The sequence below is a fragment of the Camelina sativa genome, chromosome 11 (genome assembly GCF_000633955.1).
Source record: "Camelina sativa cultivar DH55 chromosome 11, Cs, whole genome shotgun sequence".
Classification (NCBI taxonomy): domain Eukaryota; kingdom Viridiplantae; phylum Streptophyta; class Magnoliopsida; order Brassicales; family Brassicaceae; genus Camelina; species Camelina sativa.
This window is the reverse complement of record NC_025695.1, coordinates 33,541,071-33,565,837: the sequence shown is the minus strand read 5'-3', so window position 1 is coordinate 33,565,837 and position 24,767 is coordinate 33,541,071. Positions and strand designations below refer to the sequence as shown.

Here is a 24,767-nt window from a genome sequence, read left to right as displayed (position 1 = left end):
CATAGTTCTTTTGATTTAAATTATTAAACCGTTGTTGTTGGTTCCACAAAACACTATAAACCGGCGTATATAAATAATATACACAGATTGAAGAAAGGTCCAACCTGAACAAACCTAAGCAAGAAAAAATATTTCACGAAATAACACAGCCCATACGTCGTGGGAGAACTCTCGTAGACGCAATCTCTGGGTGGAACGGACAGGCTTTCGTGCTTGTCCGCGAGACGATCTCGAGACTGTTACGGGCTAAGAAGATCCAACATCTTTTTCTTCTTGATACCAAAAAACTAGCAAAACGGAAAAAAAAAAAAAAAAGTGTCTTAAGGAAAGGAAGAAGCTTTATTTTCATGGGAGCATCTCTCTGGTTACACATGAATTCGCCATTTCATACATACATTGATATTTTTGGAACTATAATGCTGAGCAGTGTGGAACAACGTACCTCTTATGAGTCACTTAAAATGGAGATTCGAGTGGTTCATCCCAAACATCTGCACTCCCATTCGAGACTTCCTCCACATCCTCCTCCATTGACAACCGCACATACTCTCTCTGAGCAAATCGGTCCCATTCTGTCAATGTTGGATTCTCGCGTTCCTGTGAAATAGAAACAAACTTGATTTAGAAGTAGCACGGATTGGAACAGCTACAATCGACTGCGGTAGAAGTTGGGTTAGCTAAATCTAACACATTGTCAACAGATATCAAACCAAGGATTGAATAACATAGAGGGAAGAAAACTCTACAGAAAAACTTGGATTACCTGCCGAATGAGAAACGGGTCACGAGTTTCAAATGCCATGAATTTGTTCAGGTTAAAGAGTATATTGAAAATATTTCCAGAAAGTTTAGATGCTTTCAGATCCTGGAGTGTGATGCAGTTCTCCTTCTGAAAGAGTCATTTAACAAATTGATGTTTCAAAAAAGCAAAAATAAACAGAACAACCAGGAATATCCAAAGACTATGTTATGGTTCAAACTTGCCTCTGGTTTAATCATGTCGAATATTTGACATAGGATATCTTCAAAGAGTACAGGTTCCTGGGTTATACACTCCATGCGATGCAGCTGCTCTTCGTAGAAAAATTGCATTTCGTTGGGAGTGATCACCCCATCTCCAACCAGGTCTATGCACTTGAACCTGTAAATATGGTTTTGATCAATATCAAGGGAAAAACACAAAAAGCTGCCAAGATCCTGTGTTTAACATCCATGGGAGATAAATAAGCATACCAGCAAGGCATGCCCTCATATCAGCGGTTCAATAGAAAGCATTCTAGGTTCATGAGATTCAAATGAAAAACGAGCTACAGATCGCTACGCAGACAAATGACTTAGTTCCAATATGTGAATTTATGTTCATGAAATAATGGTACTATTTAATGTATAGTGAATACAAAATCTCAGGTACACATTGTTCCATCAAGAAGGCCACATATACCACAAGTTTTGGCTCAGCAGTTATACATTTATAGTGATACACTGAGCTAAGCAGCCAACGGAAAAATTGGCTGAAGAGAAGTCGCTACAGACAAAAGAAAAGAAGGGAAGAGACGTGTACCAATACTCAAGACTAGGCTCAGATGACTTATCCTCCTCAGCGAGAATGAAATATGCAAAATCTTCATAACTCATCTTCCCCTCAACTTTGCTTGTAAATTTCCTAGGGACCTAAGTGAGAAACAGCCGTAATTTCAATAAAGAGAGAATGAAACACATCCCATAAGACAACGATTAAGTTTCGAAAAAGAGACTGTTAAGTAACATATTAACATCTGGAGCAAACCTGTGAAAATATTCTGTCGACAATCCTGTAGGTAAGAGCATGATTACCATATTTGATGAGATTTTCCTTATCAATAAGGAAATCATGGTCGCCATCGAGTTCCCAAAATCTGCAGTATATAACGTAGAAATGCTCATAGGAGAAGTACCTGAAAAGCAAAGAAAATGTCGTATTGAATGGTCAAATTATGCATGATGTCCTGCCTAAGTATCAATATGAACTACCAATACACTTCTTCCCCTTATGAGTTATATGGACTAAGAAACAATATGAAGAGCTACGCACCACCCATATTACTTACAATGCTACACGGTTTTCATTTCTGAGTATGAATTTTTAAACAACTTAAACTGGTTTTCAGTATAAAATAAAATTGCAATTGAAATCTTTTTGAAGTACATAAAAAGAGATGATGAAAAGAAAACAAAATCACCTAATAACTTTATTGATGTCATCTTCTTCATCAACTTGTTGCATGGCAGCAATAAGATTCCCACGCTTCAGCTCTCTAAGAGTTATGCAACCAGTACCTGATCTGTTTATGTAGTAAAAGATTCTGTAGATGACGGTCTCAGCTGGGAAGACGGAATAGAATACAGTGATGAATGAAACAAGCACAGGAAAAAAAAGTTTAGTCAATAGATGTATAACAACAGTACGCACATGAAAATATTATATATGTACAAGTGTCATCTCATCACTTTCAAGATAGTTCTAACGGAAAATGCCCATAGAATTAAATTGGGAAGAATGATTTTCCTAGGCCAACGAGGAAGCTAGAGCTGTCACTTTCAAGTTCATCAACGTGTTTTAAAATATCAAATATGTGTGAACGAAATCATACGAACGTCTTATTCTACTTATGAAACAGACATTCCGTCTTATTCTACTTATGAAACAGACATTCCGGTAGAACTATGGATATTAAACACCAAAACATCAATGTGTTATAAACCAAGTTCTTACCATATCTTTCTTGAAATTCAGGTGTATTTCTGAGGAATTCCAAGCCAGGATGAGTTGTCAGAAGCTCATCAAGAACTGGTTTGAAGTCAGCCTATCCCCAATCCAAAAAAAAATACATAAGCCTTCAGGACAGTGGACTAAAGAAATCAAGAGAGACGATAATCATTGTAAGCAAATCAAAACAGCGGTGAAGAACTGGGAGAAGGATCAGAAAGAGACCTGTCTAAGGTACTTGCAACCTGGCTGCCTTAAAATATTATGTATCTGTGACGCTAAGTCCATTGCCAACATATGTCCATCAACCCAATACTTGATAAATGCATCCCTGCAGAAAAACATTATATTCAGGAACCAAATATCATGCATTTCACGATACTAGCCAAAGATAACAATCAAGTATTAAAATTATTATGCCACAGTCCATTTCCATTAAGGGTGTGCAATTTACGGGAAAAAAATAGCTGAGCGTGAATCTGGAAATGCAGACCAATGTGTTCTATTATTAAATTACAAGAATACCTGTGTATATATACACTTGACTACTATTGTTCATATGAGAAGAAAGTAAACAATGAGTTACCTTGTAATGATACCGGTGCAACTCGTATCTATCTTTCTAAATAGTACAGGAGAAAGAAAAGAAGGCAGCTTGCAGACTTCTTTAGTAATGGATTTGAATTCTGCAATTGAACAATAACAAGCATGTGTTTGTAAGATCAACTGTTTGTCTGATCCTTACAGAACAGGACTGTGTTGTAGAAAAAAAGGTTTAATTTAAACATCACCATCCATATGAAGTCCGTCTATATAGTTACTAAAAAATTGATCCACCATGGATATGCATTGCTCCCTTAGTTCTTTAGCAGGTGGACGCCCATGTTGGAAGTAAAACTGCATAACATATCAAGGCACAGAAGGGTCAAACAAGAATGTTAAACACTATTAGCTAAACCCTTCAACTATGTAACATGTTAAATCGGATTTTGTTAAAAAGGTTTCTACTTAAACGAAGAAAGTAGTCTCTATTATATTTGTTCTCATGGTTCTGCATCTACTTAGAAAGCTACAACAATCTAGTTTCAACAAGACTGTGACTATATATAAAAAGATTAATGTCAACTGTCAAGCAAGGAAGTACTTTTCTCCTGTTGTTTGTAAGATATAAAAATCAAACCTGAGGAATGAGTTGACGCTTTGGTTCCCTGACTGATTTCAGAGGAGACTGTAGAGAGGAAGGGCTTGCTTTTTGCCTGGAGAAACGAGGAGACCCAGGTGAGCCTCGTGGGGATAGCGGGGGAGTGCCGCTGTTCATAAACACAGATGGCAATGCACTTCCACAAGCAACATTGAGACTGGTACAATTCTTGGATACACTGACTGGTGTGCTAGATTTGGCATCATCAATCAAAGACTTGACCTGCAAAAAAACATCACACACAAATGAATTGCCAAAAGAGGGTCACATAGAACCCGTAACGGAAGGAAGAAGCAGAGGCAAATTGAATAAAAGAATTACCAAACGGCCAGTTTCAGGGAGTGAAAGCCACTGGGAGAAGAGTTCGTCAGCGATATGAGGGTTAGCTTTAAGTGAAACAGGAGACAAACCAGGAAGCTGTAAGAGCTCATGATCCAATATCTGAGCATCGTTTACACCATCGATATCCATGAAATCTTATAAAACCCTAATTTCTTCCAGTAACTTGAAAAATCACAGAGAGAGAGAGAGAGAGCAACTCCAACACCAGAATCCTCAGATTAATCTTATACAAGTAACGAAGCAAACCACAACGACGAAACTTTTAAAGAAAATTTCGGAATTCTTCAACAAAAGCAGCTCTGACCAAATCGATGATGAGTTCCTCTCCTATACAACAAGTTCTGCTTTCAATTAAGACAAAAAAAAAAAAAAAAAGAAGAGTTAGGATTGACGCATCGAGGAGGTAGAAGAAGAAACTTGGCAGATCAGTGACGGCTGCAATTTCCTCGATCAGTTCGAAAGGGGGAATCCAAGAGTTGGGAAGAGAGAGACCAAAAAAAAAAAAAAGAAATTTTAATTTTGATTTATTATGCCTTTAAAGAGACTCAGCGGCGGTGACTGGTGTGCGGTGGTATATTTTGTGTTTGTTTTATTTTCTGTTTTGAGTCCTCAACTTTGACTAAAAAAGAGTCAACCAAATCCAGCATTTTTATCCTTTGCCCAATTTTGTTCGTTTTGGGTGTTTGTAGACAACAACAGACACTGTTGACAACGATTAAACCACAAGTCTCTCAGTTCTCATATGTATGTATGTAACAACAAATCGCAGCGATTAATGACGACAATTGATTAGCGGAAACGATTAAGATCAACTTACTTAGATGGGGAACAAATTTATAAGATTTTATACAGTTTTTGTTACAGTGTATGTTTTCCATGTAAAATGAGGAACAAATTTATAAGATTTTAGATTAAAAATAAAATAAAGTCTCAAGTGTTTTGTAGTTTTAAAAATGGTTTTTGGTTTTAGATTTTTTTTTTTTAGTTTTGATTTTTGGTGTTGATTTTTGTCTCTTTAAATCCTTGAATGGTAGTTTGTTTTCATTTTGGTTTAAAACCTTGAATGGTAGTTTGTTTTGAATGGAAGAAACCAAAAATAATAAAGATTATTAGTTTTTTTTTTCTTTTTCTTTTCTTGAAAATTTGTTAGAACACTCTAAACTAGATTTTCTACTATTTTTTAAGAAAACATGTTTTTCAGAAAATAGCTACAAAAAAATAGCCTCTTACAAAACCTAAAGCTAAAAACTACTTTAATAAATATTAGTAATAATTGTAAAATTTAATAAATTAAATGGAGATTAAGGCCAAATTTTCACAATTCTTATTTCTGACTGCCCAGAAAAACAAAGAGTTTTAGTTGGTTGTATTCAAAACAGACGAAAGAACAGTTGATTGGTTTTGTTTATTCTTACTACCACAGTAAGTAGTACAGACAGATAAGGTCCGAAGTATTCGAATATACGGATAGAAATTTTTTTAACCGTTTTTACATGGGAAACTCTCTACATTTTATGATTGTTATATTTTTGTCCAACACATCACGATTACATAAAACAAACGAGGAGCGGTGGTGGTGGGATACATCTCTGCAAGCTGAATCTGAAATTACCTGTAAAAGATCTGAGGATTTCATCAGCTCAAATATATAATAATATGCATTCTCTCTCAAAAACCAAGATTCTCTCATCTTTTCTCTCAGAGGTCATTTTATGTGGGGGTGGTTTTTCATGGCGTTTGCTGTATCTCTCTCTCTCTCCATCATTTTCCTTTTATTTCCGAAGAGAGAGAAGCTCGAAGCTTCTCAATTGATCTTCCCGAGTGTTTCTTGAAGCTGTTGCACGAGAGAAAGACAAAGTCTTGGATTCATATCCAGCTTGCATTCTCTGGCTAGTCGAGGGACGGCCATTACCACTGCCACTACCACCACCGCCGCTTGATGATACCAGACGACTTGAAACTCGGCTTTCGCTTGGTCCACCTGCAGAACTTGGCCTGGAGCTTGAGGCAGCAACGGCTTTCCTAGAAGAAGATGTTCTGTATCTTGACGAACTGTTTGGTCTTTCAGAGTCTCCTTGCTGCTTAAAAAAGAATTACATTTGAGTCATTCTGTATAATAATTAGTGGTTCAGATCAATGAATGCGTTGGTAAAGTAAGAATTTTTACTGTCTGCTTAGCGAAAGGTCCATCATCAGAGTTTCTCGATCTGGAACGATCACGTGGCGAAGAAGTTGTAGTCGGGTGTCTTCGGGAGAATGCCTCCACTGCACCCGGAGTTTTATAACGGGGTTCTTTTCAGACACAAATGGTAAACAAAACAAACTATTAGTGTGAGAAGCGAATGTGTGTGGTTCTAAAATTTCCAACAGAAGCAGGAGGAGAAGAATTTTTACCTGCGATCCTCTCTTGTCTTCCAATGGGATCTGCGTTGAATCCTGGTTTCGCTGTTGTATGGTGCTGAAAAAACCGAAAGATATACCTTTACGTTAAGCACACAGAAACTCAAAAGCCAAGAGAGTAAAAAACATAAGTAAGCGATTTCCAATAATCACCCTTGTTCGTGAACTAGAACCAGCGCTGGTTCCGATTTGAGGATACTTTAGGACTGTCCAGTCAAATACATAATCGAATTGATAACCTGTAAGAGTTTTATACAGTTTAAAAAATGAGACTAGAATGGCTTGAAACAGTAACTTTTTTTTTAATGAAAAATGATGTTACTGCGAACCTTCTCGGATGAACAAGTCGCGGAAAAGTCTCTTAAGGTAAGAGTAATCAGGTTTGTCATCAAAGCGTAAAGATCGGCAGTATTGGAAGTATGAAACAAATTCAGACGGTTGGTTTTTGCACAACACCTACATCAAAACATTCCGTTAACATACTAAACTCAGATAAAAAAGCAAGATTACTAACAAATGCCAAAATGAAAATTCTATAGGATTGTCGAGTAGTTAAAACCTCTATTGGAGTTGATACTTTCTTCTCGCTGATTCTGTCATACTTCTGCTTCTTTGTCCCCGCCTTTAATCCCTGCCACGGTAAGCTGATAGCCAAAAAAAACAAAACAGAAAGAGTTTAAAATTTGTTCAAGAAAAAATATACAGAAGTTGAAAGACAAAGTCGGAGAAGTTAATATACAGCTGTAGACTCTAACCTTCCTTTGATAAAATACATAAGCACATAACCAAGTGATTCTAAATCATCTCTTCGACTTTGTTCTGTTCAAACACCAGCAAAAATTAATTTAGGTATTTCGACGAAAAAAATACCCAACTACATATAATACCACAAAACAACACTCTTACCGACTCCAAGGTGAGTGTTGACACTTGCATACCGAGCTGTCCCAGTGAGATTTTTGTTTTCTCTGCCACAATATTTGAATTTTCCTTGAGTTCACGCAAATCAAGATGCAAAAATACCAGATCCTTGAGTAAGGATATGGGAAAGAAGAAAACACAGCATACTCTTACCTGTAAGGAATGTGCTTGTGAGTCTGAAGGTCTCTGTATTTCTTCCCAAGTCCGAAATCAATGATATAAACCTGCGATAGAGATACATTAGCTCAGAAGATTGAGTATAATATGTCTAAGCAAAAGTGTTTTTACACAAAGAGAGATTTTAGCACCTGATTTGCTTTGCGTCCAAGTCCCATTAAAAAGTTGTCAGGTTTTATATCACGGTGAAGGAAACCTCGAATATGCATATATTCAACCCTGTTAAGCTGAAACATAAACAGAGAAACAATCCCCTCCATTACGAACAAATTCATCTACTCAGAGAACATAAGAGTCGGAAACCAATTAGCAAATACATATAAACTCACTAATTGGTCGGCAAGCATGAGAACAGTTTTCAAGGTAAACTTCCTGTTGCAGTAGTTAAACAAGTCTTCAAGACTAGGACCTAGAAGGTCAATAACCATCACGCTGTACTCACCTTCAACTCCAAACCATTTAAGGTTCGGAATACCAGCTTCAAAAAGAAAGAAACGAAACAAAAACTGTTTAGTTATTCGCAAAAGAAGCATATACAATGAAGAGAAGACAATCATCACGAATCGAGGAGTTTCTACTATGATAAAATGCTAGTTGTAATTGATACTTACATCCTCCTTGAAGCAGCATATACAACTTTGACTCATAATGAAGCTGGGGGTGCTTGGTCTTCACATTTTCCTAATAATTGTAATTGATAAATAAGACATCAGAATGGAGAATTAAAAAAAAAAGTAAAGAAGCAAATCCAAAACCACAACAACAACAAAGCTCATCTTAATGACAGAATGATTCAAGAAAGCAAAACTCTTTCTCATCACCTTCATGTGACAATAATTTTTTTTTACAAACAAACAACATCACATGAAAGTTGCAGTTAAACTAAAAAGAACATCTTTTTTTTTTTTATGGTATTGATAAATGAGGTAAAATATTTTACCAGCTTGACAGCAACTTCTTCTCCTGTTTGAACATTTACACCTACAAAAATCAATCAAACAACATTTGTGTAAACCCAAGAATCATAAAATTTACCAAAAAAACAAAAAAAAAAAAGCGAAAATCGAATCGTCCCCATGGTCACCTAGATAAAGCTCTCCGAATGATCCACTACCAATTTTTCTTCCAAGCTTAAATTTCCCACCGATCACAAGATCCATCTTGTCCGATCTCGACAATTCCCAGAATCAAAAGAACCCTCTTTTATTTTCCCCTCAATTAGCCCCTGGATCTGTTTTCCAATTCAGCATTAAACTCTCCCCTCAGATTCACGAATTCAACATCCAGAGATCGATGAATCCAGATTCCAGAAGCCAATTCGCAATCAACGAGCTTTAAATACCAAAACCCACCATGAAACAAAAATTGATTGAACTCAGAACACTTCACCCCAAAGAGACCAGATTGCCAAAATTGATTAAACAACCCCTAATCAGAAGCGAAGAAAAGGCACAAACTTTGAGAGGGATTTGACCCGGGAATCGAGTACGAAATCGGATTTTCGTCGAACGACGAGAAGAAGATTTTGGGTTAAATTAATAAGTACTACGAAGAGGGACGGCGAGAAGAAATTGAGATTTGTGACATTTTTTTTTTTGTTGCCTTTTTTTTTTACACTTTAGAAAAAAGAAGTTTTTTTTTTTTTTTAAGTTAGGTTTTTTTAAATTATTTGTACAGTCGGATAAATTAACAAAAATATCCTGATTAAGGTTTTGTGAAGGAAACAAAACAAAACAAAAAAAAAAATTGTCGGAAGAAGGAAACAAAAAATAATACGGTGGTTTTTTTTTTTGGTTTTTTTTTGATATTGAGAGGTTAAGCGTAACATGCTCTAACAGATTGATTAATCATGTAAATATTTTTTGGATATTAATATTTTAATTTTGTTATTTTTATACCCCAAAAAAACAACTTTTTTTTGTATTTTATGTAGCTAATTTTCTCATTAATTCATTATTTGTAAACTTTACTTATGCTCCCCATTATCTTGTACCTTTCCTCCATGAAAATCACATTACAAGCTCTCTTAATAAAATAAGCCCTTAAAAATGGATAATTCTTGGGTTCCTCTCTTATTCACCCCCTCTTAATTAAGGAAACAAATTATTAATTAAAAAAATAAAATTTGTATTTCATTCAATTTTAAAGTTATTAATTCTAAACATTATATTATAGTTTTTAATTATAACATCTAAATCCAAATTACTTTTTTATAAACCCAAAAATACATATAATTTTATTTAATTATGTAATCTAAACCTTAACCACTCTTGTTTAAACCCAAACCGATATTTATTTACTTTTAATTGTAAAATCTAAACTCTAACTACTCTTTTATAAATCCAAACCGACGTATAAATTTGTTTGAATGTAAAATCTAAACTCTAATCACTCTTTTGTAAATCCAAACCGACATATAATTTTGTTTAATTATAAAATCTAAACCCTAACCACTATTTTGTAAAGCCAAACCGACATATAATTTTGTTTAATTGTAAAATCTACACTCTAACCATTCTTTTATAAACTCAAACCGATATAATTTCCTTATTAAAAAATCTATTGAATTTGTTTCCTATTATGTTTTGTCTTTTCATTTTATTTTTGATATATTTTATTAATATGATATGATATGGCGTTTTGTTGTATTTTGTTTGGTTAGTTATGAGAGGGTGAATAAAAGAGGTTCACCCCAATAATTTTTCGTTAAAAAAAACACACACACACGCATACACACAAAAATTTTACGTTTAAAACAATGAGATATTTTGTTTCCTTTAATAATCGAGAAATCTGGAATCATTATAAATTAATAAAAAGTTCAGTCTTAAGTTGACTATGTGTAATTTTGGTCACAATTTCAATAATATAATAAGATAAAAGTTTTTGAAAATTCTATGTAAATATATGGTCATATCAATACTATAAATTAATAATTATATAACATTTTCAATATGAACATATATACATGTTCAAAACTTTAGTGAAATGTGACTTGTGATGTTTGTTTTTTTTAAAGATTTACATTAATTTTTGTTAGAGTTCATTTCTAATATTTTTACCATATTGAAACTTTTGGTTTTCTATTCAAGAAATGATAATTGTTGTTTTCTTTGTAATTGATTCTAAAAAATATGATTAAACCTTAACTTTTAATATATTGTAGCAAAATATTAATAAATTAGAAAAATCTCTCTGTAATTTAACTGTTAATTTATCGATACATTAATACATCTATCAATTAATAGTTATTCTCAATTCCAATGTTATTAATTTATATAGATTTTATAGCATTGCATTTGAGTTTTTGAAAGTGTAATATATATGAAAAATTAATGATTGTTAGGTGTTTAAACTCCTTGTGCTAATAATCGATGCTTTGATGTTTATGATTTTTTGTAGAAGAAAAGAGAAGCAAAGAGAGAAGAAGAGATAGACACACATATTACAAGTTCTCAAAGTCAAACATCGGCTAAAGTACGTCTTGGTGAGCTAACTGACCATCTCACAAGGTCTTATAGAATGTTTATAATCTGAGTACAAGAGACCATGAAAGATTGAAAACCTCTAGAGAGTCTATACAACCCACCTAAGAAGATAAGTTCTCTCTTACTCTCAAAATGCTCTCTAGATCTAACTCGCTTGCTACTCACGCTCTCTATTCTTATCCTTTTCCACAGCTTGCTCCCCTTTTATACACCTGAGGAGGCTCCTTGACAGCTCACTAAACCCAGGTGAGTCGAACCTCGTCATTTGTGAACGTAACAATGAACCCGTACACTGCAAAAGACGACAAGGAGCTAGTGTTGACCAGATATTACCGTTGCCAAACTTCGAATCTGTCGTGGACCTGTTTTCTTAAGTACTCGGCCCATAATCCTCAATTTCGGTCCATTAAGGATTTGGATCGACACTTCACAATGACTATAAGAATAATCATAAATCTAAAACGATTATCACATGATTATGAAGAAGATTATGTTTCTATATAGTTATTCACGACCTCAACCTCTCTTTCAACTTCTTGGGATTGATGGACGTTAATTTTTCTCTATGGTCCACACTTAGCAATTTCAGCAATGTCTACCGTTACATTCAATTTTGTCTTCACTATCCATGACAGAGCTTTTGTCCCCTTCTGATACTTGTATTTCAGTTGATCATATGATAAACTAACTGTAGAAAGTTCGGCCATGAAGAAAAATTAAAGAGAATGCATTTTCTCCGTCGATGGGAAGTCCAGTAATATACAGGACATCTTGGATGCCTAAAATCCACAGGGAACCCCTCTTCTTAAGTTGAAAAGTATAACAATTACGATCATAAAAGTGAACCAAGGCAGTCACAAGTTGCAGATTTTCTTTACCTAGATCTTCGTCAATATATAAAATACCATTTGAAACTAGCAGTTTTGACAAGGTTCAATATTTTTGGATCAACTGTCCAAGAGAGAAATTTAATTAGTTGGAATTGTAAATGATTTTGTGAGGAATTGATAGATTAAACTACTAAAGGATGTTTTGGACTTAGGATTTTGAAAGAGTAATACTGTATAATAATCATGAAACAAACAAGCGACTTGAAACCATAATTATAGATAGAGGGTAGTTTGTATATGGTTTAATTCAGTTTTTTAGTTGAACTGTTTAATTTTATTGTATATAGTAAATTTTAAACTAGTAAAAACTTAATAAAAAGTTTAAAAATTATGAATATTTAAACATATTAAAAGTCCAAAATAACACATATGGGTTATGATGGGACGAGTTTGAATCAATATTACTAAAAAATTGAAATATTATGAATTTGATATTTCAATACGGATTAAATCTTCATTTTGTTATTTTCTAACAACACCAATATAAGACATGTCGAATCGAATTAATTTAATTAAAACTCTTTTAAACAAAAATTGTTATGCGATATGCCATAAGTTAAATGTTAATTTCAACATATAATGTTAATTTTCTTTTTGCTATTTACATCCGCGTATTTATCCATGGGGCATGTTCGTTTCGTTGCCACAATCGGTAGTGACAGTTACTTCAACGTCCAAAATTTCTAATCGCAGAATACATTGTTTGTCGCAGCGTCATGCCGCAAATAGTTGCAACCATCAAACAAATAGAAGTATCTGCGTTTGCGATAGCCGCAGGTAAATGCCGCAACGAAACCAAGAGTGCCGGTCTAGTAATCATATGTTTTTACATGACTACGGAGAAGATTCACGTCAATTGGTGAATTATTACTCAATAGTATTGTGAAGGCGTGTAATATCCAATCTATCCACACCAAACTAGGTCTGGGCAAAATACTTGGATCCGAAGATCTGATCCGAAGCCGTATCCAAAATTTTAAAATATCCAAACGGGTTCCAAATCTCTAAATCCAAAAATTTGAATCCGAGCCTGATTCGAACCGGAATTCGAACAGATATCTGAATATACCCACATTATTAATACATAGTATAGTAGTAATATATTACTAATATTTATAATTTTAATAATGTAAATGTCCAAAATATTAAAATTTTTGGATATTTTAGATATTTCTAAGTATTTAAACTATTTTTTAGTAAATTTGGATAAAAATACTCTAAGTTTTTAGATTTGTTGGGTATTTTTGAATAAGTTAGACAAATTTTGATACTAAATTTTGAGTATTGAGAACTTAAGATAATCCGAATCTAAACCCAAAAAACCTGATCTGAAACCGACATGAACCTGGAGTCTAAAAATATCCGAACGGGTCCTATACTTCTAAAACCCGAAAACCCAAAAATCCGAAATAGGCAGGCATACACCAAACTTTGGACAGAAGCGGTTCAATTAACGTAAAATAATAATTTAATTTAAAACGGTGTTTTACATCGTTTCTTTCATTTTGTGTTATAAAAATGATCGGATTCTAAAAAATGAAATACCATAGAAAACAAAGACATTAAGTGGAAGTGCTCTTATTCTTACTGATCTCTTATAGAAGTTAAGATTCATCGGTAATACGCCATTTGTCTAGAGGACATAAATGGAGACGTAACAACAGGTTTCTTCTTCGTCTTCTTCTCGACTTTGGTTTCAGACCGGAGCCAAGATTCAACAACAGAGAGCAGATTTGGTGAGGTTTTGAGATCCTTGATGTCATCCAATTTGGCCGAGAGTTTCAGCTCTCCTCCATGAATGTAAGCCAGATGACTAGCCCATGTCTCTAGACCGTCGAAAATATGAGTTGCATATACAATTGTAGCTCCTCTCTACTCAAATATAAAACAAGAAAATTAGCATTTGATGTTTCTAACCAAAAGCTCATCGACATCTAAAGTCAAAGTGGATCTACTGAATGGCTTACTTGTTCACATTCTTCTTTAAAGAATTCCAACAAATCCATCCTAGCAACAACGTCGAGGTCGACAGTAACCTCATCCAGTAATAACACCTGTGACGATCATTACAAAAATTTTAAGGATCAGATTTGATGAAACAAACAAAACAGACCATGATGAAGAGTTGATGTCTACAAAATCAATATATTGGTTGTGTGTATTACCTTGAAAGGATGTAAAAGACCCATACATATTTGCACACGACGTCTCTGCCCATCAGAAACCTTATGCATACGCCATTGAAGATTGATATCAAGAAGATCAATCAACTTGTCTCTTCTCACAGGATCAATCCCTTCAACTGAAACACATAACATACTAATAAGCACAAAGAAACAATTCATCACTGTCCAAATATACGCATACTAGGATCAGAGAATCCCACCTCCAAATATCATATGTTCTGCTGAGAAATCTCCCTGAAGAGGAATGTCACCCTGAAAAAAATTTCCAAAAATATTCTCACATCAGTGTTTTTAACTGGAGATTTCATAAGAGTACAGGGTTGTGGTTTTTACTCACAGCAGAACCAGCAGTTTTACTCCATGATCCTCCAAGGTAAGACAAATCACCACTACAAACAAGCTCTGTATCATGAAATGCCGAACGATCAAGCACTTGTACAACGTTCTTTCCTCCAACCATATGCTTTCCAGCCAGAATCTTCAGTAATGTAGTTTTCCCTGTTCAATGATCGAAACCACACAACTACGATCATCATCTCTAGAACCAAATCGAACACTATCAAAACAGAATCACATTTCTATATTCGTCAAAGCCCCAAAAGCTATCTAGTTTCGATTCATAGATACAGAAACAACCAAAGAAATCAAGAAATCGAAACGATTCGATCATTTTTTTGTTTTTTTTTGTTTTACCAGATCCATTAGCACCAACTAAGAGACAACGAGATCCGGCGGAGAGATCGATGTTGAAATCGAAGAAAATAGGATCCTGGACATCGTAAGAAAACTGCATTCCGCTAACCCTAATCGCACCCCCACCATTTTCACCGTTCACCGCCATTTTTTTTTTTTTCCGATCAAAACAGACAGATAGAGAGATTAGTAAGTAAGTATATATCCCTTGTCTGCTTAATCTGTTGTTCTTTAAATACGTTCCGTTTAAACGTAGACCTGATCAGCCATTAGATTACGGCCACGTCATGATCTTTTCTGTCCATTAGATTTAAAAAATACTTTGGTCTTCCGTTGATACGTTTAACCTGCAGAACGCTGCCACGTCACTTAATGTTTCTCACCGACACCAGAAAGAAATGACGTCGTACTGGTTAGAGATGACATGTTGTAATTTGGCACAACAATTTTTACACTCTCAAGTCTTTCAACTAGTGCAAAATTGTAGGTTAAATGGAGTCAGTCGCCTACAATTATGAAATGTAAATTTTGGATTTTGCAACACTTTTTTGACAAGTTAGAGAAAAATAAGTTGAAACAAATGTCTTTTTGATATTTGATTACAAATAGGATATTGACAATCATATCGAATAAATTATACTAATCATAATTTATGTCAACAGTTTTATATTAATTCAAAACTAATTAATAGTTTTAACTTTATTTTTTAGATATAAAAGTTTGTTATTTAAAATCTTTTTTAAATCATAATTTTGAAACACCATTTTACATATTTTATATATTGTGTATATAATAGATTTTCTAAAGATTAAATATATCCCATAAACTCAAATGTTTTTTAAGATGTTAAAAAAAAAAAAACTCACGTGTTTTTATGTTTAGCATCAATATGAATAAATTATAATTATAGTGTCAAGTTTTATTCTAATTAATCTCTCTCTCATATTTAAGAGAGAAAAAGAGACGATTTATAAAATTTGCGGGATTTTAGATCTCTCTCATCTTATCGAATTGGATTATGTATGTTCTTATTCGATTCTAAATATATTTTTTAGTCTAGATCGGATTCTTCTTCGACTAATACCATATCTAGTTTGTTAGAAGTTTTAAGCGTAACTAATTGTTTTCTTCTTCTAATGAACTATATATGCTTTAAAAGCATTTGCGTTGATGGTTTTTTTCAAAGAGTTTTTCATGATTTAAATAATAAAAATAATGAAAAAGATAAAAGAAAATAAGATACATTTGTCATGTGAAAAATTCAGAGAAATCTTTGAAAATTTTTACCTCCAATGGTTGATTAAAATTGAAAAAATGGATTGAACAAAATTGGGTTGAATAATATTCAACTCGTTCATCTTCAAATAGTGGTTGAACAAGTTAAACATTTTTGCTGTAGGATTAGTTTATTTTTTCAACTTTTTAAGTTGAACGAACTGAATAATTTTTTCCAATCTCTTCAACCTTTTAAATACCAATGGTGAAAATTAGTTGAATAATTTTTTTCAATCTGTTCAACGATTTGCACCCTATTTGTCATATGTTTCTTTATAGTTGGACAAATGTTTTAATTATCACTTAAAATTTAAATAAATAGTTAAAATGATTAAAATATTATATATGATAAAAACTGAGAGAGATTCTCACCAATGTACATGGTCTAACCGGGCTCATCTTTTTTTTTTGTGAGCAACGGCGGACCTATGTAGGAGGAAGGGGTCAACTGACCCCCTAAAATATCAAAATAATTGTTTTTGCATGTAAAGCAATGAACAATCAGTAGCAAAGTTGGTTGGTCCCCCCTAGTTTGACCCCCCTAACCAGAGTTGGATTCTCCACTATTACCCCAACAATCATTTTTTTATATATTTTAACAGTTTTTTTTTAAATTGACCCCCCTAATTTTTTTCCCTGGGCCCGCTACTGTTTGTGAGTGAGTAATATCTTCATAGTCCACTGAGAGAGCTTACAAGATAGTTATGAGGTGAAACTTTCCTTTGAAGACTGGATTTTTGAGAGATTTTAAACATTTTTCAAAGTGGTTGCATGGAATCTTTAGTCGATAGAAATAGAAGTCAGCAATCTCTGTAGAAGAAGCTCTAGATGTACGTTCGATTAGGCCCGACCAACAGAGCAGAGATGGTTGATCCACGATCTCTCTCAAATATAAAAATGTCACGTAACCAACGTGTGTCCAACCTGAGTTGGAGAGATGTTGTAAGAGGTGGTGCTGGTTGATCCACGATCTCTCCAAGATTCCAACTCAGGTTGGACACGCGTTGGTTACGTGACAGTTTTTTATTTGAACAAATAACTGACATTACAAGAAATAAAAAAAGAAAAAAAACCTTACTAACGATTTCCGACATAACTTTTTTTTGTGACGTTCTAGAAAAGAGACATACTAACTTGGCCGAAAATTTGTTGGTATAGCCTGTGTCCGACAGCTAACCGATGGATTTAGGCATTTAGCCGTCGGTTAAAACTTGTGTACTTGTTTTAAGTAAGGGATTAAGCTAGGTTTTGAATTTTAATCAAAAGTGTAAATGGTTATTGGGCTAATGAGAGTAAAAACATAAAAGATGTTTAAGAAGAATTATTATTACTCTCATAAAATAACTTTACAAGATACAGTACATGGAGTTATATAGAGATAGAAATAATGCTCATTTCCTAAATTAATATATTGACAAATCCACAACACTTCCATCATCAAACCTCGATCTCCGTTCATAGTCTTCGTTGATCTCGACTCGGTTGGGATCAATCTCAGCGATCTCCCAATTTAAAGGTCATATACACTCGAATGTGAGAAAGGTTAAGAATTCCCATTTCGAAGACTTCGACTAATATGGATATAATATGTAAACTATAAGAGGTTATAAAATTAAAAAGTGGTAAAATACAAAGAGACGATCGAGAAAAACAAAAGTAGATTTTATTCAGAAAAGGAGTTGCTTTTTACAGGTAAAAAACCTCGACAAAACTAGTTACATTATTATTACTATTTAACTTCCTTTTACAGTAGAGCCTCACTGTTAAACGCCGCCGGTTTTAAGCTCTTAAGCTGCAGCTACCCTTGGCCTTCCGTAGCTAGCTGGGCCACTGCTGTGAGTCAAAGTTGTCTCGAGTGTGTTGAACTTGACCCTCTTTGCCTCCTCGGGTGAGATTTCGAATCCATTGGTTATGACCGCTAATGGTAAACCTCTCAAGACTGAGGTTCGTCCCGCAAGAGTGTTGATCTGTGCGTTTGCATTTGTTTTGAACTCGACCCACCGGAACTGGTCGCTTGTTGCGCGTTTCACCACCGAGAAACCTTGAGGTACGACAATAAGCTGTCCTTGAGAGACTTGTCCGTCGAACACTCTGTCACCGTTGTCGTTTACGATCTGTACTTGGGCTTCCCCGTCTGTCACGTAAAGAACCGCGTTGGCGTTTGCGTTCCACTGTGGAAGCACCATTGCGTTCTACACGCACACACGTTTCAAGAGTAAGTTTAAATGTAGAAATGGACATATTATAGAGAACCGAATCAAAATGTCCACCCTCATTCACATGCATGCAAAAGTTTACTTGGTTTAAGCTTAGTTAGATGATAAAAATAATATATATATATTTTAACTTACTTGACGGATAGATCCACGGAGGGCTGAGAGACGGATGAAGCGAAGGATGGGGAGATCGTAACTGTTGAGAGTGCTGATGTAACCGAGCTGTGGCTTGTACACGTCAGCACGAGACGGGTCATCGAGGTTATCAACGGACCTGGCACTGCATATGGTCTCCTCTAAACCGTTACCTACTCTTTCTTCTTCCTCCTCCTGAGGTCTCTGTCCCCTCAAAGGTGGCCTAATGACACCGAATGGACCTTGTACTCGGACAATGTTTCCACGGTTGTCATCTTGGTTCTGAAGTTGTTGCGCTGTCTGAAGATCGATCTTCAAAGCTTGAGCAATAACCTCAGGTCCGAATCCACTGAAAATGTTCTTTTGTGGCTGTTGCTCTCGTCCATGTAGCCATACTTGGCCTTGTGGGTTGTTTCCAGCTAAGTAAAATGGCTTCATTACACACACCAAAAAAAACCGCATCAAGTTTTGTTATTTTGTGACTAGATAATGATATTATTTTGAGGTTTTGGTTTTATATGTACCCTTGGATTGCGGTCGAGCTGGTTCTGGTGACTGGCTAAATCGAAGACACTCACGATGACAAGTGGTTGCTGTCCGTCGTTGTAGAACCACTGTGCTACTCCGGGAGTTGTGGCAATGGTGTCGCCGCTCCTTATGTGCTCCACTTTCTGGTGCATGTCATGGAACCTTTGGCTTTGACCTTCTTCACCCTGACCCTCGAACTGTCTGCCTTGGCGTGGTTGGAACACTGATGAGTCTTGGAATGTCTCGGCGCATCCCGGGATCACTTTTCCCATAAGACCTCTTCCTATATATAGTGCATTAAGATATATTTGATCAAAATATGAATCCCTAACAATGCATTTGTTCTAAAGAGCATGGACCATAGAGTCACGAATTCGAGTCTCGAAATAGACAGAATCGTACGTACCTTGAGCCACGAAGGAGAGTTTCGCGGTGTTAACAAAAGAGGGCAAGTAGAGACCCTTAGACTCGATGACATAACGTGTGAAGGAGACGCCTGAGCATCGGAGCTGAGGAGCGTGGTGGTCCCACACCTCGATGCGACCAGCCTCACTCTTCAGTACGTGTGATGGCTCGAGCGCATTGAGCTGGTCGAGTTGGCACTCGTTTGGAAACTGCTGAGCTGTGTAGCCATGGAAAAATATCAAAAGTGTTAAGGAGAAAGAAAGAAGAGAAGAGACTCGAGCCATTTTTGTTTTTCTTTCCTACTTTTTGTGGTTTCTTACTTGCGTTATGTAAAGCTATTTATAGAAGATTTATTTGAATTTTATTTATGAAAAGTTATTGAAGGATAAATTGATTCTAACAAGAACCAGGTATATAGAATCGACTATGTACAGTTTACACTTCACTTGAATTGCTACGTTTATGTCTTCATCGGAAAATAAATTTTGGCTTCACGCTGTAAAGAAAACATATTAATGAACGGAGTCGACACATTTCATTTTGCATGGCTTATTTGGGTGCATGTTTCTTACACATCAGCTTTGAGATTGGCACGTAATCTTTATTTATTTATTTAGTAACAGGACAAATTTGTATTTAATTATATATTTATTGTGTACAACTCCATGATGTATATAAACCATTTTCTGTAGATGCCATCCGGCCGTACGCATGGATATGCTATTTTGACAACAAAATTATTAAAATTTGGTTATGTTATTTATTACTCATTAGCTAATATATAAACAGATTAGACCGTAATTATAAAGAGAATATTAATAATGAAACATGAATTAAGAACTAGAATATTAAGAATAGTGAAAACTAAGAAGATGATGATCAATAGCGACAAAAATCTATTAAGGAGAATATGATGCTGGAGAAACCCATTTGGATATATATCTAATTAAATATTATTTAGCTTTTTTTTAATTTTATTTTTTTAAAACAAAATTGATCATTACAAACATGATATTGTATCATCGTGGTTTCTTAGACTATCTCCACTATAGCATTCCTCCTAAGTTATTCACATATTAATTAATTATATAATTAATATTAAATTAATTAAAGCAATTTTACGAAAACTTAATAAATTCATCTTTCTACTAGAAAACTCTAAAAAAAGTTTATCAATCATTTAAATAATAGTTTTTTAATTTGTATTTATTAATTATCAAATTTTGATAATCTAAAATTATAAAACAATTATTTAATTTTTTTTATATTACATAAAATAGAAAACAATAAAATTTTACAAATTTTGGAATATTAAACATATTTTTAAAAATTCGGAATAGTAAGCATATTTTATAAAATTCGAAATATTAAACATATTAAACAAAATTCGGTATAAAAATTATTGTGCGGTTGCACCAAATTTTTGTCCGATATGTTTAATCAAGTCTTTTTCCAAACGATCATGCATTTGTGTATCATGAACGTCATTTCGAATGCCCATCATATTATTTAGATTTGTTGGCATATCTGTGGAAAACGATAAATCAACACGAGAAGTTCCGCTTCCTTCTCCGTGATAGAACTCTGATGGATCGTAGAAATTGTAGTCATGTCGTTCGTCTTCCACTATCATGTTATGCAAGATGATACATGCTCTCATTATTTTTCCTATTTTTCTTTTATCCCAAAAAAGTACGGGATTCTTCACGATTGCAAATCGAGCTGATGTGCACTCTTTGGACTATTGGAGCTGGTGGTACATCCGGGTGAGTGTAGTTAGTTGTATTGGATCTCCTCCACTATACTATCAACTTCCTCCTCTACAATTTCATCAACTTCTTTATTGGAACTCCAATTAGACATTTTTTGACAATTTGGGTTGTTGGAAGGCTTATGGGAAGTTTGATTTATTTTGTAATCGAAAAGGGTTTTTCTTAGAAGGTATATTTTGTAATGGAAATGGGCTTGTACAAATTTTGTAAACTTTGTAACACAAACTTTGTAATGGAAATTTTATTTTGTAACAACAAGAAGTGAAGATAAGAGGAAAGAGATGAGAAGAATGGGAAGAGAAGAATCAGATGAGAAGCAAATGTAGTTATGAAAATGTTGTTCAATATATAGACTTAACAAAAGAGACACAACCAAACAAACTACTTCACGGGTTAAAAAACATGACCATCACTTTTCAAAACCCATTCACGGGTTGGAGAAGTCGTGACTGTCCTTGCAAAACAAATACAACCCTTACAAAAGGCAAAATCCATACAATCCTTACAAAAGACAAAAGCCATATAGACATAACCCTTCACATCAAACATGTTTCCCTTCACGTGACATGTTCCACAACAAGACAGCTTCTTCCCTTCACGTGACATGTTCCACAACAAGACAGCTTCTTCCCTTCACGTGACATGTTCCACAGCTACATTTGATGACCCGAAACCTGAAACAAAAGAACATAACAAATGTTAAACACAAACACAAAAACAAGAATCGAAACACAAATGTTAAACAGAAACACCACACAAGACACAAGACACAAACTTAAATGTTGAACACAAACAAAAGAACATAAAAAATGTTAAACACAAACAAAAGAACATAACAAATGTTAAACACAAACACAAGAACATAACAAATATTAAACACAAACACAAGACAAATAAGAACAAGAGTAACATAACAAATAAAGAGAATCGAAACCTAAATGTTTGTCAACATTTGGTCAACGAGTTTGTCCCTAAGAAGTTGTTCAGCAGGTGTTAGTTCAGTCTTGTTAAGCAGGCTGTCTAGCAGTCTCATTTTGTCGTGACTCTCATTAGCCGCTTATTCTTGATCCTTCATTGCTATGATCTTATCTAACTTACCCACAGAACCATCCTCCACATCACTACTCACATCCGGTTTCTTCCCTTTTTTCTTAGAAGCTTTAACCCCAGGAGGCCTCATCTTAGCTCCACCATTGCACGAACCGGGTGAGTATGCTCCTTCTGAAGCGAGCTTAGTCCGCTTATGGCTACACTCCTCCGTGATCCATTTCTGATCATGCTTCAATTCCCTCCAGCAATGTCCTAGCAGAAATGGCTTGTTCATGCCGTTCTTGTAAAGCTCATACGCCATGCTCAATACATCATCTTCTGATTCTCTACTCTTCCTTCTTGCACTCGCTTGTGCGTAACACCCCATAAAATTATTGACTTGGTGGTTTATCTTGTTCCACCTAGCCTTACATTGTGAAGGCCCTCTTGCATTTGAACTAGATGATCCATCATTTTCTTTGTAGTAGTCAGCAACCCTCTTGTAGAAACTATCAAGCCGCTGCTCATTACTTACAACTGGATCCTTGCTTGAGGTTGACATCCTCCTCTGCACTCCACCGCTTTCTACTTCCTCTGCCTCTGTCTTCTTCATTCTCATCAACCATAACCTCGATATAGTCTTCAGATTCAGATGCGGGGTTAAAGTTAAGAGTCTGAGAAGCGAATGTAGAGGTAAACTGAGGTTGAGAAGAGAATGTAGAGGTAAAGTTGATAGGTTGAGAAGAGAATGTATTTGGAAGAATCGGATTATCAGAGACATTGGAATCTTTTTGAGAATTCAAAAGATCAACCAAACTTGGCTATGAAAAACGATAAGGGTTTCTAGGATCCATTGCTTGTGTTAGTGAAAGCTAATGTAAACGAATAGGGTTTGGTTAGAAAAACTTAATGGTATTGGTCAATGCTTAACATTGAGGGTTTATATTGAGCTCAAGGTTAGTTTAGGTTTAAAATAAAAGGTTAATTGAGCTAAAGGGTAATGAGTATTAGTAGAAAAGAGCTATATTTACATGTTGAAACTCTTTTTCAGTAAATCTCTATGGGTAAAAGTATTCTAAAAGATGATGCTTAAAGTCAATACTAATTTCAAATACAATCATATAGGTTTTGAAAAATTTTAAACCCTAAACTCAAACTCAAACACTTGAGCATATAACACAACAACACTTGAGGAAATTTTAAACACAAATGTGTTTTGTAAAATTTTAATCACTTGAGCAAATAAGAAAAAACAGTTCATCATTAACACTAACAAAACATCAAAGATTCAACACACGGTTCATCCCAAACACTAACAAAACATCAAAGATTTAAACATAAAACATCAAACATCAAAGATCTGATCACAATTATTTATACAAAACATCGAAGATTCTCACAATCAAATGCTAATACACACGGTTCAACACACACTCACACGGTTCACACAAACACAGACATAACACTTCAAGAACATAAAAAACCTACTCATTCATCCCAAACACAAACTCAAACAATACGTAACAACAACATTTGCAATCTAGAGTACCATACCTTTTCAAGTGAGATAACACAACTGCTATGTCCACTTCATGTTTCCCTCCACGTCACCATTAAACCGCTACATCCAGTTGATGAAAACCTCGCACAAAATAATAAATCGATTAAGAACACCAATCAAATTCATAAAAAAGCTACTGATTCATAAAAACTATCAGACAATAAATCGATAGAAAACGAAACCCGTAATCCCTCCAATCAAATTCAATTGAACATCAAACTAATCTCATAATCTACGCCTAATAAGTCAAATCGACACAAACATTTAACCATTATAACAATCAATCAGATTAATCCGATTCCCTAACAATTAAAGACCACCCAATGGATAATTACAAAAACATGCAATCAATCAGAAATGAGAAACGAACCTTCTCCCTCCGATTCGTTAGGGTGTGGACCTCGCCGTTAGTTTCAGGGCACCACCAGAAACAGCCGCCGTCGTTGTCCCACCAATAGAAACCTCCACCGTTGTTTGTCGTGAGAAACGAACCGTCAGATCTAACAGTTTTGCTGATCTGGAAGCCATCGCCTCTAGGTAACCAACAAACCATAAGATTTAATTCAAAAAAATCAAAGGATTCAACTTGAATCCATTGATTTTTTCCGATTTCAGAACAATCGCTTAAACAATCGCCGCTTCATTCGACAGAGAAGACAGAGAGAAAGTTGGGAAGAAAGAAGAAGAAAATGGCGAAAAAAATAAATTTGCTTTTATATTTACGACCCAACCAATGATAAAACGTCACATAGCGTTCTTAAGGGGTTGCTTCAAATGCTTCCCACAACAACGATTCTCTATT

General features: G+C 34.8%; 5 protein-coding genes across 6 annotated transcripts; all 5 read right to left on the bottom strand.

Annotated features, from left to right (window-relative positions):
- Positions 6-4,826, bottom strand: LOC104725051 (serine/threonine protein phosphatase 2A regulatory subunit B''alpha-like). The gene is made up of 13 exons (XM_010443644.2): positions 4,269-4,826; positions 3,927-4,169; positions 3,538-3,643; positions 3,333-3,432; positions 2,972-3,077; positions 2,753-2,843; positions 2,220-2,361; positions 1,787-1,934; positions 1,562-1,671; positions 985-1,141; positions 764-889; positions 443-597; positions 6-287 (listed from the first exon to the last, which is right to left on the bottom strand). Exons 1-12 carry the CDS (start codon positions 4,416-4,418, stop codon positions 457-459), a joined length of 1,620 nt encoding a protein of 539 aa, XP_010441946.1. The 5' UTR covers positions 4,419-4,826; the 3' UTR covers positions 6-287; positions 443-456.
- Positions 5,730-9,409, bottom strand: LOC104725052 (casein kinase 1-like protein 7). 2 transcript variants are annotated; one of them, XM_010443645.2, is made up of 14 exons: positions 8,872-9,409; positions 8,728-8,768; positions 8,399-8,468; positions 8,117-8,265; positions 7,919-8,014; positions 7,764-7,834; positions 7,596-7,657; positions 7,445-7,508; positions 7,249-7,333; positions 7,019-7,145; positions 6,843-6,928; positions 6,684-6,747; positions 6,457-6,581; positions 5,730-6,370 (listed from the first exon to the last, which is right to left on the bottom strand). In XM_010443645.2, the coding sequence occupies exons 1-14, from the start codon at positions 8,945-8,947 to the stop codon at positions 6,062-6,064; spliced, it is 1,425 nt and encodes a 474-aa protein (XP_010441947.1). In that variant the 5' UTR covers positions 8,948-9,409; the 3' UTR covers positions 5,730-6,061. The 2 variants fall into 2 exon arrangements, with proteins under 2 accessions (XP_010441947.1, XP_010441948.1); XM_010443646.2 differs by having other exon boundaries at positions 5,730-6,367; positions 8,872-9,407.
- LOC104725053 (ABC transporter I family member 21-like) lies at positions 13,611-15,245 on the bottom strand. The gene is made up of 6 exons (XM_010443648.2): positions 15,045-15,245; positions 14,689-14,849; positions 14,552-14,603; positions 14,331-14,467; positions 14,133-14,219; positions 13,611-14,037 (listed from the first exon to the last, which is right to left on the bottom strand). Exons 1-6 carry the CDS (start codon positions 15,190-15,192, stop codon positions 13,777-13,779), a joined length of 846 nt encoding a protein of 281 aa, XP_010441950.1. The 5' UTR covers positions 15,193-15,245; the 3' UTR covers positions 13,611-13,776.
- On the bottom strand, positions 17,986-20,013 carry LOC104725054 (12S seed storage protein CRA1). Its single transcript, XM_010443649.2, has 4 exons — positions 19,605-20,013; positions 19,195-19,481; positions 18,671-19,102; positions 17,986-18,511 (listed from the first exon to the last, which is right to left on the bottom strand). The coding sequence occupies exons 1-4, from the start codon at positions 19,885-19,887 to the stop codon at positions 18,107-18,109; spliced, it is 1,407 nt and encodes a 468-aa protein (XP_010441951.1). The 5' UTR covers positions 19,888-20,013; the 3' UTR covers positions 17,986-18,106.
- Positions 22,009-23,017, bottom strand: LOC109127392 (glutathione S-transferase T3-like). The gene is made up of 2 exons (XM_019232026.1): positions 22,474-23,017; positions 22,009-22,049 (listed from the first exon to the last, which is right to left on the bottom strand). Exons 1-2 carry the CDS (start codon positions 23,015-23,017, stop codon positions 22,009-22,011), a joined length of 585 nt encoding a protein of 194 aa, XP_019087571.1.